Source organism: Pieris brassicae, chromosome 12 (genome assembly GCF_905147105.1).
Source record: "Pieris brassicae chromosome 12, ilPieBrab1.1, whole genome shotgun sequence".
Taxonomy (NCBI): Eukaryota; Metazoa; Arthropoda; class Insecta; order Lepidoptera; family Pieridae; genus Pieris; species Pieris brassicae.
The window spans coordinates 7,737,872-7,756,169 of NC_059676.1; the positions used below are offsets into that span (position 1 = coordinate 7,737,872).

Below are 18,298 nucleotides of genomic sequence, written 5' to 3' on the forward strand. Positions count from 1 at the left end.
CAGTTTAAGTAGCTGTCACCAGAAACACATTTCAGTGGTCTCATGCTATATTGCAGTGACAAAAATTTTAACAATTAAAATAAAATATGAAATGTTACCAAAGTTCCTCTCAACGAAATCGTTATATAAGCACAAACTTTTAGACAAATATATTCTTTAAGAACAAGGTGTGACTTTAGTATATTAAAAGACTTCCAGGTAGGTGTGTAAGTCAATATTTTCCAAAACAAGGACAAATGAGTTAAAACCCGTGACTCCGTCATAAAAGTTATTAGTTACTTCAACATGAGAATAGGAAAATTATTTAATATTAAAATACACGAATACGAACAACACTGACCCATTTTTAACAGGGCTTTATTAGGAATAATAACTCTACTCTACTCAGAGTCTTTAACAAAGCAAAATAAATTTAAATATAATCAGTCGATTTATTTTGTAATTTGTTGCATAATACCTAAGATAAATTAGTAATCTTTACTAATAATAATTTAACGGACAAGGTTACAATATAATAATGTTTCATGCGCAAAGGTTAACTCAAACACCAGTATAATCCAGGTTTTAAGACAGGAAATTCACAATCGCACCACATTACTAACATTTAGGTCAATGCCCGTTGACATTATTGTTTCAGATCCTTTGTCTTCGACATATAACGACGGATACAAAAAAAATCTACAATTGATAAAAAGATCATAAGACCAGATTGCATTTACTTTTTCTTAGTCTGTATTTAGTTGCTGTCACACATTAAACCTGCTAAATGAGGACAATCATTTACTTATCAAATATGTTATAGAAAGGATATATACGTATGAAAATGACAGGAGAACTTAAGAGGGTTCAGTGCCGCTTATTATAAAGCTATAAGTGCTCTACCTTCTTGTTTACTATGACGTTGAAGATAATGTCGTATTAAGAGACCTCGACGCAACAAATGAGTGGAGCCCAAATTATTTTCCAAATAAAAAGGAAAAAATAAATTGCAGTCGAGTTTTCAAATAAATAATTTATTGTGAAACAAAGTAAGTGTATATACACTCGGTTTCACAATAAGCCTTTTTTTGTGGAAGCCTCAGAGCCCAGCCAGCGGGCTGTAACACAAGTTTCACTGCAGACCATAAGATCTTGGGTTGATGGCGATACTGTGTCCAAAGTTTTTGTTTAGAAGTTCGAAGTAGTTCTCTTAATATAGGTACATTAAATGTCTATGCTACTTACATTATTTGATAACGTTATTATATATTTTATTAATGTGCTATTTTATCACTAAAAATAATATAAGAATTGACAAATTGATATGACTCATAAAGTATATTACTTCAAAGTATGTAAAATTCCTTTTAAGACAAATACGTGTGGCAGTGCGAAATTTCGATTGAACTATATTCTTGCAAATAAATTATTATTATTATTACAATGCGCTTTAAAAAAAAATCTGAATCGCTGTCGGTTATTGGAAGTTAGGAAGGAAGGAGTGGAAAACATTATAATATATAGGTATATTAAACAAAGTACATTCCGTATTTGTGTTTTGTCTTTTAAGTGAGTCGTATATTTTCTGCGAATATGATGAATTGTTTAGCAAATAGAGAATAACGTATAATAAAGAACAAATATAATCAACATCAGAATTTATTTAACATCGAGTATTACACGTGCGTAAAACTAATATCACATATATTTGGACGTTCACATACATTTATTACAAAGTACAAACATATTAAATTACATCACTCTTTAATATAGAACCAATTGACATCTATATTAAAAATTCTATGGTATTTGATTAACATTTTCTTACCAAATTCTTTAAAATATTTGTATAAAAATTTAGTTTTGTTCATAGCCACGAGAGGAGCTGTAAGACAATTAATATGTGACGCAATTGTTTTGACAGTTTGCCCTTGTTTATTGTTGTTTGCTGTCAAAAAAAGAAAGACATACGTATATCTTAAGAACATTTGACAACTCAAAATAATTTGAAGGATATCTAATTACGTCACTTGGAATTATTAATAGCGTCTATTAATATTTATGAAGGAGATGTATAACAAAAAAATAAATCGATTCTAAAATATGTTTAATCTGTTTTTTTTTCATACATCAAGGTAGTCAACACATTGTGAACCTATTTAATTTAAATATCTTCAATATTGGGAGTTTACCAAATAGTTACCCCAATTTGACATCACACACACTACTACACACTTTATTAATTTAATAATTAGTAAAAAAGTTTATATTTAAATGTGTAAAATTCGTAAGTCTTAGGATTTACATATTATTGTTTCAAATGGGCCAGAGGCTTGAGACGAAATCCCTTTGCTTGAAGCGTGACCAACTAACACCAAACGAGTTTTTATGAAAAAGATCACGTGACAAAAAGCGAGCTAATGTTTTTTTATACAAATTCCTTTGGCGGTAGTGGAACACGGCTGTCGTAAAGTGATTTTGTTAAGCGCCCGAAGCTAAAAAAACGACAAGCGAGACTGACGCTTTGAAAATTTGTAATATGGTCATGTTCTTACATATACGACTGCCTACAACAACTATATACAGAAAAGACTGTAAATTTGTTTTCTTCCTGGCATTGTTCTCTCTTTGAAACAACTGTTTATTGAGATTCTTTTTGTGCAGAAATAAATGCTTTACAAAATCTAGTAATCCGTATCTTTTATATAATAATTTTAATTATAATATTTGAACCTACAGTAGATACATACATAGCACTGATCCATTTTAACCCAAAAATAAAAACAATTATTTTCTAAATATGCTACATAATTATTAGGTATTGGACCCGATTTAATACTTATTTTACATATTCACGGTCATTTTAATAAATTAACTTACAATAATTTATGACTATACACAGACAACATATATAATAATTGTTGAATGATGTTATGAAATTACGTGTTTATCTCAAAGAAGTGACTAATATTATACATCAGTTGTCAAATATCATTCTATCAAATGTCAACATCAGTCTGTTATCTGTGGTGAAGACGGGCGTTGTGAGACCGCAACGTGTGCGTCAAGGCCGTCTGAAGCGCGGGAAGTGCGTCTCATCCACGGACCTTGGCGTTCTAAGAGAAATAAAGCTTTTTGAGTAGAGTACAAGACAAGAGCTTGCTTTGTTTCATGGACCATTCTTTTAGTAAATGAAAATGTCAATTCTTCTAATTTATACGAAAGAATTATCGTTATCGCCGGATTGTGATGGAATTCTAGTATTATAGTGAAAAAATCTTTATTAATTGGAACTGTGACTCTACTCTCTCCCTCCCTACCTATTTAATGTAAATTTACCAGAATTTTCTCCTTTCTGATTGATAAGCTGCCGATATTCAGTACTAAGCCTTCGTCTCCCATGTTCATATTTAGCCTCCTTGGCCAATAAAGTTTCCCTTTGTATCTGCGTCTTCAGTTCTGTGGGTATATCTGGTATAAACAGCTGCATCAAACCCGTTAGACCAAATACGACGTGCTGGAAATTAAATATATGTTTATCTGAGCAACACTAGCAAATTGACTCTGGACATATATTCTTCATAACTTACCTCAAAAACAACAACAAATGCAAGTCTAGCGGCGAATACATGCCAATAGTGGGGGGATAGACCATAAGGATCCTTATGACTGGGGGGGTTACGATATCCCCGATATGCACACGTGGGCGGATCAATTTCAGTCTCATCCGCACCCCAATCTTCGCGATAGTCTGATGTATTGAATACTGAAAAATTGTGAAAAAGATCAAGCCAATCAAACACGGAGTCTTGATTAAGTTAGAGAAAGTAACTGCGTACTTGTGTTAAAATATATCTTTATTACGTAATATGTATAGCAAAGTCATAATATTAATAATAAATAGACATGGCAAAGACACTATTTATTTAAAATCAATGTAAAGAAATAGGATAGTGTTTTTGTAACTGGTAATTAAGGTGGTTGCGAACTAATTAAATAAGAATTATAAATCGAAAAATACCAAAGAAAATGCGTGAGTAAGGTCATGCATTGCATTTTCCTAGTGAATTATAATCTAATTATAGATGTCACTGTTCGAGTTTCAAAAAGTTCGACTACTATTGAAGTATCACTTAGATTTACGAACCCTTAAATAAGCTTAGTTATTTCTTGTATAAGCTCATGTTTTAAACCATAAAAGTCAGTTGTTACTCAACTTCAAACAAAGTGTTTTATTTATCATATATCTGACACATATCTATAACAACCGGCATCGAGCTCTCTGTAACATTTAAAAACGTCAGTAATACCAAGCCCAACCTAGCCGAGTATTCGTAGAGCTGGGGCTTGACATGTCAATAGCTCACATTTTATCACGTGACCACTTTAATACAAATTCGTTTCTCGTTAGTTGGTCACGCCTGTCGATAAACGACTTTGTCTCTAGCTTGATGTCGGGATCGTGCGATAGAAAAATACATTATTATGAAGTTACAGATTAAGAGCCTTGGTGAAAATTATTATTATTTTAAATACTTACATGACAATGAATGGTCTATATAGCCAGACAGGGTATTATCTGGCGAGTATACATACTTATATACCATCCTAGGTATAAAGTCACTTGTGTAAGCTATAACAAATGCCTGGAAAATTAAAGATCTTTAGTTTCATATTAATCATTTAAAAATGGTTCAGGTTTTTGAGTTATATTGCAAATGGCCTTTTAATATATATTATTATGGATTTCATTATTCATAAATTTAAAGAGATTTCAGTCATGCATCTTTGCGGTGTGCGTCAAGTTTACGCTTTAAGTAAATTTTGCGGTAGAAAATATATTTTTAGACTATTCTACTCGCTACTAATAAGGATATGAGAAGTATATAAGTGTTATAAAGTCATTCATTTTCTAACTTACATTGGAAACAACTGCTGCGTATGTAATCCCTTTTAAAATTCCATACCTGAAAAAAGATCGAAAAAGAGTTCGAAGAAAAGTTTTTTTTTAATTTAACTTATCTTATTATTTTTCCCCTTTTATGGTAATGTGATGATTTAAAGTCCACTTCAGGTCTTTAAATAATTTATAAACCTAGCATTAACGTTTATAGTTTTCACCGGCACTTAAGTTTTATTTTTATTAGGTGTGTATCCTTTTGTGTAGTTTTAGCAACTACGTGGGCAACACTGAAAATGTTTAGAACTGGCCAGTTACAAACATTGCTAAGGAAAACTTTTTTGAATTTTTAATTTTAAACCCTTTGGTAACCTAATTGCATTCATTTGTCATTTGTTTTTGTGAATTGGCGGAGAATCTAAAACTCTTGTTACACGTGAAAATTAACCTAACGCGAGAAAATTTTCGATCAATGATTTATTATAACTTTCGTTGTGGACTTACTCAACAACAAAGCTATACCTTTAACAGCGGCTACTGAAGATAACATCAGTGATGTGCGACGCATTATAGAGGAAGATAAGAGAGCTCTCTCTCAGCAGATACGGGCAAGCCTAGGTATCGGCATGAGTCAAGTTCAAACAAGAAGTCAAGGGAAAAAGATGATTGACTCATTCTTTGGTTGGTTAGGTTAGGTCATTTCGCGACAGTTGTGCTAGAATATGGAAGGACAGTTACTGGAGACTGGTATGTCATATATGGCCAAAGGTGGCCATTTCGAATAAAATATTTATAAATATGTAGGTATACATTTTCATAATATTTAATAAAAATGCTTTTTTATTTGTAACAGAACTTATGGCTGGACTAGGTATAAAATATATATATTTTAGTTAATAATTAGTACCGTAAATGGCAATTATCGCATTCATGTTTCCGATAATGTCCAAAAAGGTCGACTACACTTATATTGAAATGTAATTTAGATTTAAGAGCCCTTAAAAATGACAACTTAGTTTTCTGTTAGCGTCGCAACCCCACAATGCCTACTTTTATGCACCAATGAGGCTTTGCCAAAAATCACAAAGAAAGAGCAAGAGGGAATAGAGAGATCTATATGTCAACGTCACTATTAACGCACTTACCAAGCACCAATATCTTCCACCCTCTCCGCTAGAGGGCGTCTCGCCTGTGTGACCATCTTATACGCGTCCAAACGAATTTCAGCTATATTATTCAGTAACGCGAATAAAGGTGCCAGGGGAAACGCAGCTACGAACAATGTTACGAAGCCATATTGAAGTACTGAAAAAATTAAAGCATAAATTACAAACAGACATTTATCGTAGTTTGTATACTTGAATAACAAAACAGTTATAGAGTCTCAATCTATGCCCAAAGAACAGTCAAAATATTCCCCAAAATCCAATGTGAGAATCGTCTCCTTTCCAGATCAACCTCCTTAAACCTATATAAATAAATAAAACATAACAAAATATTGCTAAGCGCAAACCTCGAACACCACTGGACCAATTACAGTATTTTTTTTATTTATTTAATGAAGATTTTTGTGGACGGAAAATTAAAAAAAAAACTCTCTCTCCCTCTCTTTATCTAAGTCTTTATGGGGTAACAGAGCAACGTGTCTAATATGTTTGTGTGTAGCGACAAAAGAGGTTGGCTAAATAATAAAAAAATATATTGAGGCAAAAGTTCCCTGGGGTAGCTAGTTTTTAATAAACTTGTCTATTATAGGTCAATACTTACTCATTTCTAAGTACTCGTCAAAGAGCGCAAGTCTACCAGGGTCCTGTAAGTGGTAGTCCTGTTCCCAGGCCATGTGGGGCTTACTGGGGTCCCGGGTCACCGCTCTGTGAGACCTCTGCCGCCACCAGTTCTGGAGTTTGCTAAAGATTTTTTTGTTTAAATAGCTGTTATTCAAAATAACTAGTATGACACACTTTATATACATAATTCTATTATAGATTCGATTCCAAATTAGTATGAAAAATTTACGGTACGTAGCAATTACAAGACGTAAATATTGTGTTTATCGAGAAAGCTCAAAGAAATTCAGAGCAACTGATATTTAAAAATATTGTTTTGAACATTGAAGGTGTCAACCTACATAACAGTATGAACTTGAAAAAGTTGCAGATGCAAATACATACACCTTTGTATTTGTTTTCTTTATTTTTTTCCTACAATAAAGTTAAAAAAAAGTCTGATTCTTTATATGAATCACAATCTAGTCTATACAATAATTATAGTTAAGAAGTAACATTGTGTTGACTTAATTTTCTACAATACTAGAGAATAGCTTAAACTAACGTATTATTCACTAACAGTCTTAGGTGTTCTATAACGTTTTGACACTATGTTCGTGTGTCCATCCTTAATTTTAACCAAATATTTTATTCTTTATAAACTCTGCGTCACTCCAGGATACTAGCCTCGGACACAACTAAGATATACATATATATATAGTCAATATAAATTTAAAACTAAAGTTTTAAAATCATCCTCCTGATAGCTTATGACCGCTACTTAAAACTATTTAAACACACTAGCATTTACATTTCACTTGTATAAGGACTATACTTAGTTACTAAGACGTGTTCTATTAATCCATTTTTATTATTATTATTATTACTATACTTAAGAAAATTTTAGAAAAGCAAGCGAAAAAATCTGTTGTTCTAATCAGTATTTAGATACGTTTCGCCATATACAAAGGAAATATATGTATATGCACTCGAAGAATAATAAGCACAGCTATAGTATTTAAAACACATTTTGCATACTTACGGATAACCCAACTCCACGAAATTATTAAAACATTGCTTTCCAATCATTATTATTGCTAATTGTATACATAATTCAGAGAGACAGCCAGCAGGGTCACAAATGTCACCTTTTAATTTGAAAAACTCAGATTTTCTGGCTTGATCATCGCCAGGGTAGTCGTAGAAACGGCCCTAAAGAATTTCAGGAAAAAATAGTTATCAAAAATAAATATATATATATACTAGCTGACCCGGCAGACTTCGTACTGCCTTAATCGACCTAAACTAAACTTTTGTATAGTTGTATTATATGTTGACGTATTGAATAAAAAAAGCATTTTTTTAATGAAGCATGAAGTTTTATTATTATTTTCGACACATCATGTTGCTTACTTTTTAACTGTTTTAGCTGACTTGAGTTAACTGAGTTTTCCTGAAATACTGGCTATTTAAAAGGTTTAAATTTCTATTAAAAGACACACACTGTTATGATACATATATTATATTACTATATTTTTTGTTTTGTTTTGTGGTGCGTAAATAAACAAAGAAGACGGTTTTCCGACGCGCGAACACGCGACGTATAATTGTCCATGCGCGAAACAGGGAAACTCCAAGTTGATTCCGCAAACTTCTAAAGACTGTCCTAGCGATTTATTTATCGTCATCGCAAAGGCCAGACGTACTGCAAATTGTAAGCGTTTAAAATCCAATGGTAAATCCGTTGGAATCATCGGTGTTCGCGGGATCAAGACATCCTCTCGTTTGTATTTTCCTTTTATGATTGTTGCCTCAATGACGTTATTCATCAGCTTTTTCAAAGCCAGTCTTGTTCCATTGCAAAGTCGAGGTTGATTAATGTTACGCAGCATGATGACAACTGATCCTACTTTTAACTGCAAATTGTGAGGTTATCCAGGCAACTCCAGTGAATTTAAAAACTCCGTGGGATAGTTGACTACGTCATCCTGGTTCATAACGGTGTCGACTGATTTGAAGGAAACCAACTGTCTTGGAAGAAAATTCTGAATGTTCGCATTGAGATCCTCGACATCTTTATTTTTCGCTGCCAATATTGCTCGTTCACCCAGCCAATTATGGTTATTGAACTTTTGCGCTATATCTGGGAAAACACGCTGTATAAGCTCCTCTTTTGAATCTGTGATGTGACAGAAATCTGTGGGTAATGTGATGAATCCAGTCGAGATGTCCATTGCAACTTTATTATTTCCAATATCTAACAACTGCTTCGCAAACACATTTGCAGTTTCATCATGTTGCAAAAATACTCACATTTTAGTTGTTAATTGGATTGTCTTTACTTACTGCCACAAATTCGATGATTTTAGGCATGCATTTAGTTCATCAGCAACAGTTGATCGGGGAATAACTGGAAGAGTCTGACGAAAATCACCTGACAACAGAATCATGGCCTCACCAAAAATATTTTGGTTGTCACGAAGATCTTTCAATGTTCTGTCCAGCGCCTCCAGTGACCTCTTATGGGCCATTGTGCCTTCATGGCAAACAATTAATTTGCATACCTGTAGGATCTTGGCCATTGCGCTATTTTTGGCGATGTTGCAAATTGATGTTTCGGTGATGTGCATGTTTAATAGTAATTTCAAGGCAGAATGCGCAGTTCGTCGGTCTTCTAGCAGAGTCTATTCCAGATGAAGCCAACGTTAGAGCAACATAATTTCGCGATCTGATCCTCGCCAAAAGCAATGAAATTAAGAACGTTTTTCTGGTTTCTCCGGGAGCATCAAGGAAATAAATTCCTCCAGATCCACTGTTCACAGCTTCTATCAAAGTGTCGTACGCAATTCTTTGTTGTTGATTTAATTGTGGAACATTTGTACGTACTGTTTCGGCCAATGCTTCAATGTCGTACTGTTGTTCCCTTTGCAACTCGTGGTTTAATGCATCGTGCATATGACGATTGGGTACTGTCATTCCCAAACACGACAATACTTTATTTGCTATCAATAAACACATATCTTCTATCATGATCAATGTCTCATTGTAAATTTCTTTAGTCATTTGTAGTGTAGGATTCAAAGTTTCACGGCGCACACGATGCAAAACATTCTCAGACATGTCATCTCTATACGTAACCCACAAATCTTTTGGATTCGGGGGGAAACATGTCGATATGATAATCGCAAACAATGTATGAATTTGATGCGGCGATGAAGATATTACGGAATCCTTGAGCGTATCAGTGCGAATTGTTCTCAAATAAATGTAATTGTTGGCATGCCTCACGGTGAGTCGCACACAGCTGTTTAACTGTTCTCAGTTGTTTGAACGATGTCGGACCACGAACATTCACCAACAACAATCGCAAATAATAACATTCATCGTTACATGATCGTAACACAATATCGTCAATCGTAATACTTTTTCCGTGTTCTGATTTTTTTGGAGTTTACCTTTAAGCCATAAATCTCGGTGTTCTGAATTATTACATTTTTTGTCGCGTTCGCGATTCACTTTTGTTTATTTTCGGAACGCGACATTAGATCCTCCAAAGCGCACGCGAAGACTATTTTCATAGATATGATTGAATTTGAACTAGCAGTAATAAATTGCAAATTGACTCTTTGACGATAGGAACACACCTAAATTGGTTAGACAACAGTGAGTGATTATAATTTAATATGAACTTTATTGAATAGCAATAAAGTTCAAATTGACTCTAGAAAACGTTTGTATGGGAAATAGAAAAGGGCTGTTTTTAGGGTTTTCCCGGAAATTATTCGATTTTTTTATTAGTCCTTTCTAGACGTGTGTATTAATAGTGGTTCCATGTTTAAAGTATTCGATCATTACCAAAAATTGTCTCAGAATATACATGGTCTAACGGCTGATGGAATCACTTTAACTTTCTTCGAAGTGACGAGATTACGGTCCCTTCCAAATGACAATTTGTTTGATACCCGGAGTATGTAGAAGACATGTTTTGTCCATAGTTATGAATAAACCCAAACACATAACAAACACAAAAGAGACAGGAATATCACATATCACTATTCTGGGTTCCGCGGATCTTTTTTCATTTCAGTTGTGTATAATATTATAGACACTTCCCATAGATATCTTCATTCCTTCGGCTATAAAACAGTAACATACGAACATAACAGACGATACGTAATGCCAATGTTTTAAACAGCATTCAAATCATTCGTTCAGTCTAGCGTCTGCAATTTGCCAATGTAAGGCGTGCCGTTCTAGGTTCGTCGTTAAAGGAAAAATTTCCACGCGCGATCGTAGAATATAATAGAGCATGAACTCCCAATGTTGCTAAAGTCTTGACCGTCATAAATCTACCAGGTCCGTCATAAACTTTTTCAAGCAGTTTGTATCTAATAACTGCGCGAACTTCAAAATTATAAATTTATAAAAACACGTTCCGAGACGACGCAAAGAAATGAAGTCTATTTTTAAAAACGGAAGAGATTTACTTTTTATTAATGCCTGTCAGTATGTTATTAGCTATTTTTTTAAAGTACACTGGGGCCTAAAGAAAATGTTGATATATAGCCAATAAAAAATATATCTTACCTTAAAAAATGCGATATATATGAGGGATGAATAAAAATTGATGAATTCAAAAAAGAAGATTTTGAACGTATAAGAATCCTCATACTCCGTGTGTGTCCGCGGATTCTCAATATTAGTAAGATATACTGCTATTTTCGCGTAAATCTAAAAAATAAGATTAATATACTTAATTAAGCGATCGTCCTATCTGTACCAAAAACCAAATAAGTTATTTCCTCGTAAACTTGTCTTTGTATAAAACTGATATAAAAACTCATTCATTTATAATAGTCAATATATATTTAAAATTAACGTTTTAAAAGTGTTACGTCTTTTTTCTTACCCTTGTCAAAATCATAATAATTGACAAGTTGATCAACGCTGCAGTCATGGCGGTGAAGATTTTCGCGTGTTTCTTGAGAAAGAACCCGCTACCACCATAGATAACAGACACCATAGATATCCTGTAGATTATTGTGCCTAACACTGCACCCATTACTACCGTTATCTGTGGGCAAAATGGCTATATTTTACCCAATGTTTTTGCGAAATTAATACATAATTCGTTCACTAAGGAGAAAAATTACAATTCTGAGTGTTACAGAAGTTCGCAATCGCACTGTTCAGGTATTCATGGTCCTTTAGGTAGGAACGATATTTTTGACATTATTTTTGCACGCATTTTGGGTCCAAGTAATTATGAGCCTAAAAAGGTGATAATATAAAACGAATGATAACCCGTTTGATTCTATTGGAGAGTTGGGATTGTAACAGACGTCATAACAATGTCAAACACGCCGTCTATTCCCGGTATTATATTGACAACTCATAACAAAAAAAATTACAATATTCAATGTTCTTATTCGAAGGGATTTATAATTCTTAAATACATAAGATACACAATATCGCTACTGTAAACTCTTTGAAAATATAAAGATATCGATAGTGCCGGAGACAGCAATCAGTAAGCGCAAAGTGTTTGTTAACGGGAATCTGTTCTGATATATATATATATATATATATATATATATATATATATATATATATATATATATATATGTATACCGAAAAGGTTGTAGTGCCACTGGTTTTTAATATAAATGTTATTTCTATACATATATTTAAATCTAATGAGAATATACACAAAATCTCACCATAAACAGCACAGCAGAACTAGTTGCGACGTAACGCATGGTCTTTTGCCACGGTGCTAGAAAGGGCTCTTTCTCACGCGTGACCGGGTTTGTGCGAAATGTTTTTACCGAGGTTTCGAACTCTGGGCGGATGTCTTCATCCTAGACAGATAATTAGAATATGCATTTCTGTGTCTCATATATAGAACAAAGCCCCGATTATAGAAACACTTATGACTTAAGAACGGAGGGACCGATTGTAATTGTTATTTATTTATAATTAAAATATATATTAAAAACATTGGAAAATTTACGAAAAAGTAAATCCAATCTATTCATGAGTTTGGCAACTGCCAAATATTTAATGGCCATCCCATCGATAAAGTAAACTGTACCCTCAATAAAAGAATATATTTAAATAAAGTTTTCATATATCTTCAATATTCGTAAAATTGTATTGATTTAAAAAATGTATGCATGTCAGTCATGAAACAGGATTGACAGATATATTGGTTGTCAAATATTAATGGCTGCGTCCAGAAATTTATATTGTGTACACTAAGGAAATATATCAAGCCCCTTAAAGATACAACAAATCAAGTCGTTGCCACTCTGCTGCTTTATTAAAATAAATATTTATTTTGCATGCATTGTATTACTCTTATAAATGAAGTTCATCTCATCTGTACACGACATTCATTGACTGTTAGGCGGCACGAAGTAGGCGGTAGTATATAACCTAATTTAAACAATTCATAAAACCTATGGACTCCTTACTTGATCAACACCTCCCAAGTCCCACTCCCACCGAAGAACAGACTGTTTCCTTTTCCATAACTCCAAGAATGTTGTTGCTGAAAATGTATATATAAAGTCTGTTGGATTTCCAAAAAAATAAAACTAAAACATATCAATACAATAAACTGAAAATAACTCACCCCAAAACGACATAAATATAGCAAAGAACACAGTCGCGGGGTTGTCGAAGAGGTAGCTTAGTTGGGCGAAGAGACACGAATCGGATAAACTCTGGTACTGACACGCTTTATCACAGAGCGGACATAGTGTAATGTTACCAGGGCCTGACAGATCGCAGATTTCTTTACTGAAAATTGTTATATAACTAAGCGGAACTGACGCCGATGACAATTTAACGTATAAAACAATTTACAAGAATCAAAAACAAAATAGTACTAGTTAAACGGGCTTACAATCAGATTAAGCAATGTATTAAATGAAAATAATTTAACATTTTGACAGTTCTGAGTGATAAACATTTATCGTCACTATTAGAATAGCTATTATATTTGTACGCATTGTTTCTGGTGAAGCCTCTCTGCATTAATATTAATAACAAACAGTAAAGGCTGCATTTTGTATAAAAAATATATATATATCAATTTATACTTATAAATAATAAGAGAAACACAAATCAAACGGCATATTAATAATATTGGGCAAGAACCATCACAAGGACCATCTATTTGAAGTAAAACTTCTTTATCGGCGTTGTAAAAAAATATACCGTCACATTTTACGGTTACGCGTCACATTATTCCGTTACGTGTCACATTTTTCGGTTATGCGTCATCTTTTTCTTGTCCCTACCACGGTTGATTTGAAGAGATTCGAAGCCATTAATAACAAAAATATATAATTACGATAACAATGATAGTAATAATTCTATTAAAATTAATGAAATTCTGTAATAATATTAGTAGTAATAAGGTAAAATTTAATAATTGTATTATTTGTATTCATGTCTATGATAATAAAAGCCTTTTATTAAACTTTATCTAATTAACTTTACTTAACCAACACTTCTTACGTGTGTACACTAGTACACGCACACATTTTTTTAGCCAGGATTACAAACTTTGGATCTAAGAACAACCTATGGCAACCAAGATGCCATAAAAGAAACAGAGTCCAATTAAATTATGGAAATGGCTGGAAAGACTAAGACCTGGACGAAATTGGTATACAATAAGGAAAAATGGATTACAATGGGGAAAGCCTTTCCCCGTAAGGAAACATAATTGGCTATCGTAGAGTACGAAAAACTATAACTATAATGTATATTATGCATTTCTGATATAAATAAATAAAAATACAAACAACCACTTACCTAGGTATGTTATCCCCCGAATGTATACTAGCCAGGCCGTATAGAAAACACAGTGTCCCAACAATCGCAGGCGCATATAACATCTTGGTATAAAATCCGAGCCAGGAGAAGTATAACGCTATCTTCTCCCCGAAGTATCTCCTTACTAACCACAATGGCTGCTTTTTATACCATTTGGCGGGACGAGCCCACTCCAGGTAAAGGAGCTGGAATTATATTATTTTTATACATTTTATTTAATATTTGTTAAGGTGTTTTCTCTATATTTTTGCAAGAGCCTAGCCATTTAACAATTTCAGTAACTTTATATTTACGTAAATGGGCAGGAGGCTCATCTGATATTAAGTGATAGTGCCGCCCAGCGTAATTGCCAGAAGGTTTGCAAGTGCGTTGCCGACCTTTTGAATTGGAGTGCTCTTTTCTTCATTGAGAAATAATGTCCGTTAAATTGTATATATATATATATATATATATATATATATATATATATATATATAAACATATAAATGTATATGCTGTACGTGTGTATGTCACTGAACTACTCTTAAGCAGCTGGACCGATTTGAATGAATTTTTTGTAGGCATTTGGGTCGCGCCCTAGATTGTTTAGATTCACAAATCAGCCCGGTAGATGGCGCTGCACTCGGTACTTTCATACTTTGTTTAAAATCCTAATCGTTTAAATATCATGCAGGACAACATCTGTCGGGTCCGCTAGTTAAATATATATTAACCCTTGTTATACTACTAGGATATAGTCTATTTGTATTTATGTAGTTATAACTATATACTCACCCGTCTATCTGTCTGTGTTTTATCCGGGTTATCCGTATTGTATCTGCCTTCGTGTAGAGGGAAACATGCCAGATACGTCCCATCGTTTAAGAGCCGTCGTATACCCATCTAAGAAGCATTCATCATCAGTGAAACAAATGTTTAAAAATATTTATTAGTGGAATTTTTATCCTAGATGGCTGGTCTTCCACGGTCCGCTTCACATGATATTGTCTTTTACGAACTAGTGAACTGTTGAATCGACTCCGGTGGGGATTTTTTCTAGGAGATACCTCCGTCCTCCATCTATTAAAAAAAGAGCATTCTCGTCCCTCAAAGGCCAGCAACGCACTCACTAAAATGTGCATGGCGACGACTGCCCTATTTGCGCGTCTCGTAGGCTCGATTGCCGCCTATGCTATAAATAAAACACCTTAGCATAGACTCGATCTAATGTTGCCAGAATTTTCTAAATATGTACAGTGTAACAAGTAAGTAAAAATAAATTTGATCAGTGGCGCTAAAAGATTATTAGGTCTGGGCCTCAGGTGTCTGTATCTATTTCATAATTATTTGTCAATCTAATAGGCAAAATTGGCTAATTCATTGTGATTTAAAAATAAGTTTTATAAAATTACCAGTTTTAATATTGAGCAGTGTTGGTCTAGTGGCTTCAGCGTGCGACTCTCATCTCTGGGATCGTAAGTTCGATCCCCGGCTGTGCACCATTGGATTTTATTTCTATGTGCGCATTTAACATTCGCTCGAACGGTGAAGGAAAACATCGTGTGGAAAACGGCTTGCCTTAGACCCAAAAAGTCGACGGCGTACGTCAGGCACAGAAGGCTGATCACCTATTTGCCTATTCGATTAACAAATGATCATGAAACGGATACAGAAATCTGAGGTTCAGACCTAAAGAGGTTGTAGCGCCATTGATTTTTTTTTAATAGGCAAGTAGGTGTTCAGCCTTCTGTGCCCGACACACACTCGACTTTTTGTGTCTAAGGCAAGCCGGTTTCCTCACGATGTTTTCCTTCACCGTTCGAGCGAATGTTAAATGCGCACATAGAAAGAAAGTCATCGGTCGGTCAGTCGAATTGCCAATGCACCGGTTATCGAATCTACGACCTATCTCAATATTTTAACAAAAATATTGTTATCTATTAAGAAAAACACTTTTTGAACGGATTGAAGCTATGTATTATTATTAAAAACTTATAATTAATCACATAATTTTAAATTTTAAATTTTTTTCGACGTTTCGCGTGCTTTTCAGCGTGCGTGGTCACGGTGACTGAAGACAAAAGGTGTTAAATGTCAAAAGTATCACAACTGCAGAGAAAGTTGTGTTATCTCTATTTATTGCCCCGAAGTTGATATCGACTAAAAGATTATGGGTTTTTGCAAAAGTGACTCACGGTGTCCTTTTGCAAAAACCCGTCATCTTTTCTTAATGTGTAAAAGCTATGTTAACAAAAGACAATACTATATTGTTATCTACCTAATTATGCTACAAATCTGACCGTCACATAAACTTATAGCCGTCTAAATCACTTAGGAAAGGGATTTGTTTTATTGGTAACAAAATAACTAGGCCATAAATACTGTTACATGAAGACTTTTCTTTTTATAATTATGTACATACATTTTTATAATATTACATTATTTCGTTTAAAAATTCATTTTCATTTGTAACATGGACTAGGTTTATAAAACCAATAAAACGATTTCCTCATAAATACGATCAAATTTCTATACTAATAATGTCAATACAGTGATATGTTGCGCGAATGTTACATGCATCTGGTTAGTGCTGCGCCTTATTCATAAGTTCTCATGTCATTTACAGACGTATATCTTATTTCATAAATACTTTATAATCGATTGTCCTCGTTATAAGATGTGTTATGTTTGAGAGCATAAATAAAATTAACAAAGTTTTGTTAAAACGTCAAAGCGTTCTGAGTCAATAACCACCTGAAGTTAGATGTTTTTTACTGTTTAGTAGGAGAGAAAATTATCGAAAGTGGACTTTTGTTTATGATTATTTTAGGCCACATATTCGTTCTAGAGTATTCTACTTCTTTTTCTTTCAGAGACATACCTTGGTTTCATTATTGTCATATCGCGCTCGAAGTAATATTTGCATAACAAGCAGGCTTCTTTGCGCCGGTGAGAATTGTGTGTGTCTGTCTTTAACCAAAAATCTGCGAAAAACAAAGTTTATAAGTGCGCTATAGTACAGCTATATAAATGATAATTTGACTTACTGTTCGTCCCTCCTAACTCCCGGCCGTTCAGTGGATGTGATGAACGAGGGCTCAGGTTCTATTCTACTATGGTCGTATTCGTAAAGCTGTTTCCATTTTTTACGCCATTTTGAATAGAACTTTTTGTCTTTCTCCGCTAGTTTTTCGTCACTCTAAACATCAAAAATAATTAGTAAGACATTTCTTTCGGATGTGAAACATTTTACTTTAGAGAAATTTGTTTATTATATAGTTGTGTAACATAATTATCGTAACATAGTATATTTAAAGTCGATTTTGCGAATTCGCTCTGAGAAAATAGTTCAAAAGAAAGTTTTGTATGAATGCTACTAAATTGCGTAAACTTACCCAAGCTCTAACAGAAATCGTAATGAACCGCTTAGTAGGTAATTTCATTCCAATAACTTCAGCCAGTCTCATCTCAGTCTTCCAAGGAATGTGGACCTTGAGAAACCAGGTCTTACCATCGAAAGACAGGGATTTGTTTTCCAGTTCCAATTCCAGGCCTTCTTTTATTAGGTTTTCCTGAAAAACATAAAACATATATTACACTTATTCAAATTATGACATTGTCTTCAACGTAATAAATAAATGTTATTTTTTAGTATTTTGGCTTAACGTTTACAATTAATTACGACGTCGTCTATATCGGCCATCGTCATCATAACAATGCAACCTAATTTTGATTTATTACCTTCAATGTCAAACTGTTGTAATATTTACATTTCGCGCCTTTCGCTTCATTGACTTCATGTCAAGTCTGTTTCTCGTTTATCTTT

General features: G+C 33.7%; 1 protein-coding gene across 2 annotated transcripts in view; it reads right to left on the reverse strand.

The window, feature by feature from the left end:
* Window positions 1–1,677: 1,677 nt before the first annotated feature.
* LOC123717475 (anoctamin-4) overlaps window positions 1,678–18,298 on the reverse strand; it is a 33,166-nt gene continuing 16,545 nt past the window's right edge. For both annotated transcript variants that reach the window (XM_045673476.1, XM_045673477.1), the window contains 18 exons: window positions 17,868–18,044; window positions 17,520–17,671; window positions 17,354–17,456; window positions 15,268–15,375; window positions 14,473–14,678; window positions 13,283–13,449; window positions 13,122–13,198; window positions 12,366–12,506; window positions 11,555–11,719; window positions 11,233–11,376; window positions 7,688–7,857; window positions 6,647–6,786; window positions 6,025–6,184; window positions 4,901–4,946; window positions 4,520–4,625; window positions 3,570–3,745; window positions 3,319–3,496; window positions 1,678–3,095 (listed from right to left, as the gene is read on the reverse strand). In XM_045673476.1, the coding sequence (XP_045529432.1) occupies window positions 2,992–3,095; window positions 3,319–3,496; window positions 3,570–3,745; window positions 4,520–4,625; window positions 4,901–4,946; window positions 6,025–6,184; window positions 6,647–6,786; window positions 7,688–7,857; window positions 11,233–11,376; window positions 11,555–11,719; window positions 12,366–12,506; window positions 13,122–13,198; window positions 13,283–13,449; window positions 14,473–14,678; window positions 15,268–15,375; window positions 17,354–17,456; window positions 17,520–17,671; window positions 17,868–18,044 (2,520 nt within the window). In that variant the 3' untranslated portion in view covers window positions 1,678–2,991. The remainder of the gene's footprint in view (window positions 3,096–3,318; window positions 3,497–3,569; window positions 3,746–4,519; window positions 4,626–4,900; window positions 4,947–6,024; window positions 6,185–6,646; window positions 6,787–7,687; window positions 7,858–11,232; window positions 11,377–11,554; window positions 11,720–12,365; window positions 12,507–13,121; window positions 13,199–13,282; window positions 13,450–14,472; window positions 14,679–15,267; window positions 15,376–17,353; window positions 17,457–17,519; window positions 17,672–17,867; window positions 18,045–18,298) is intronic.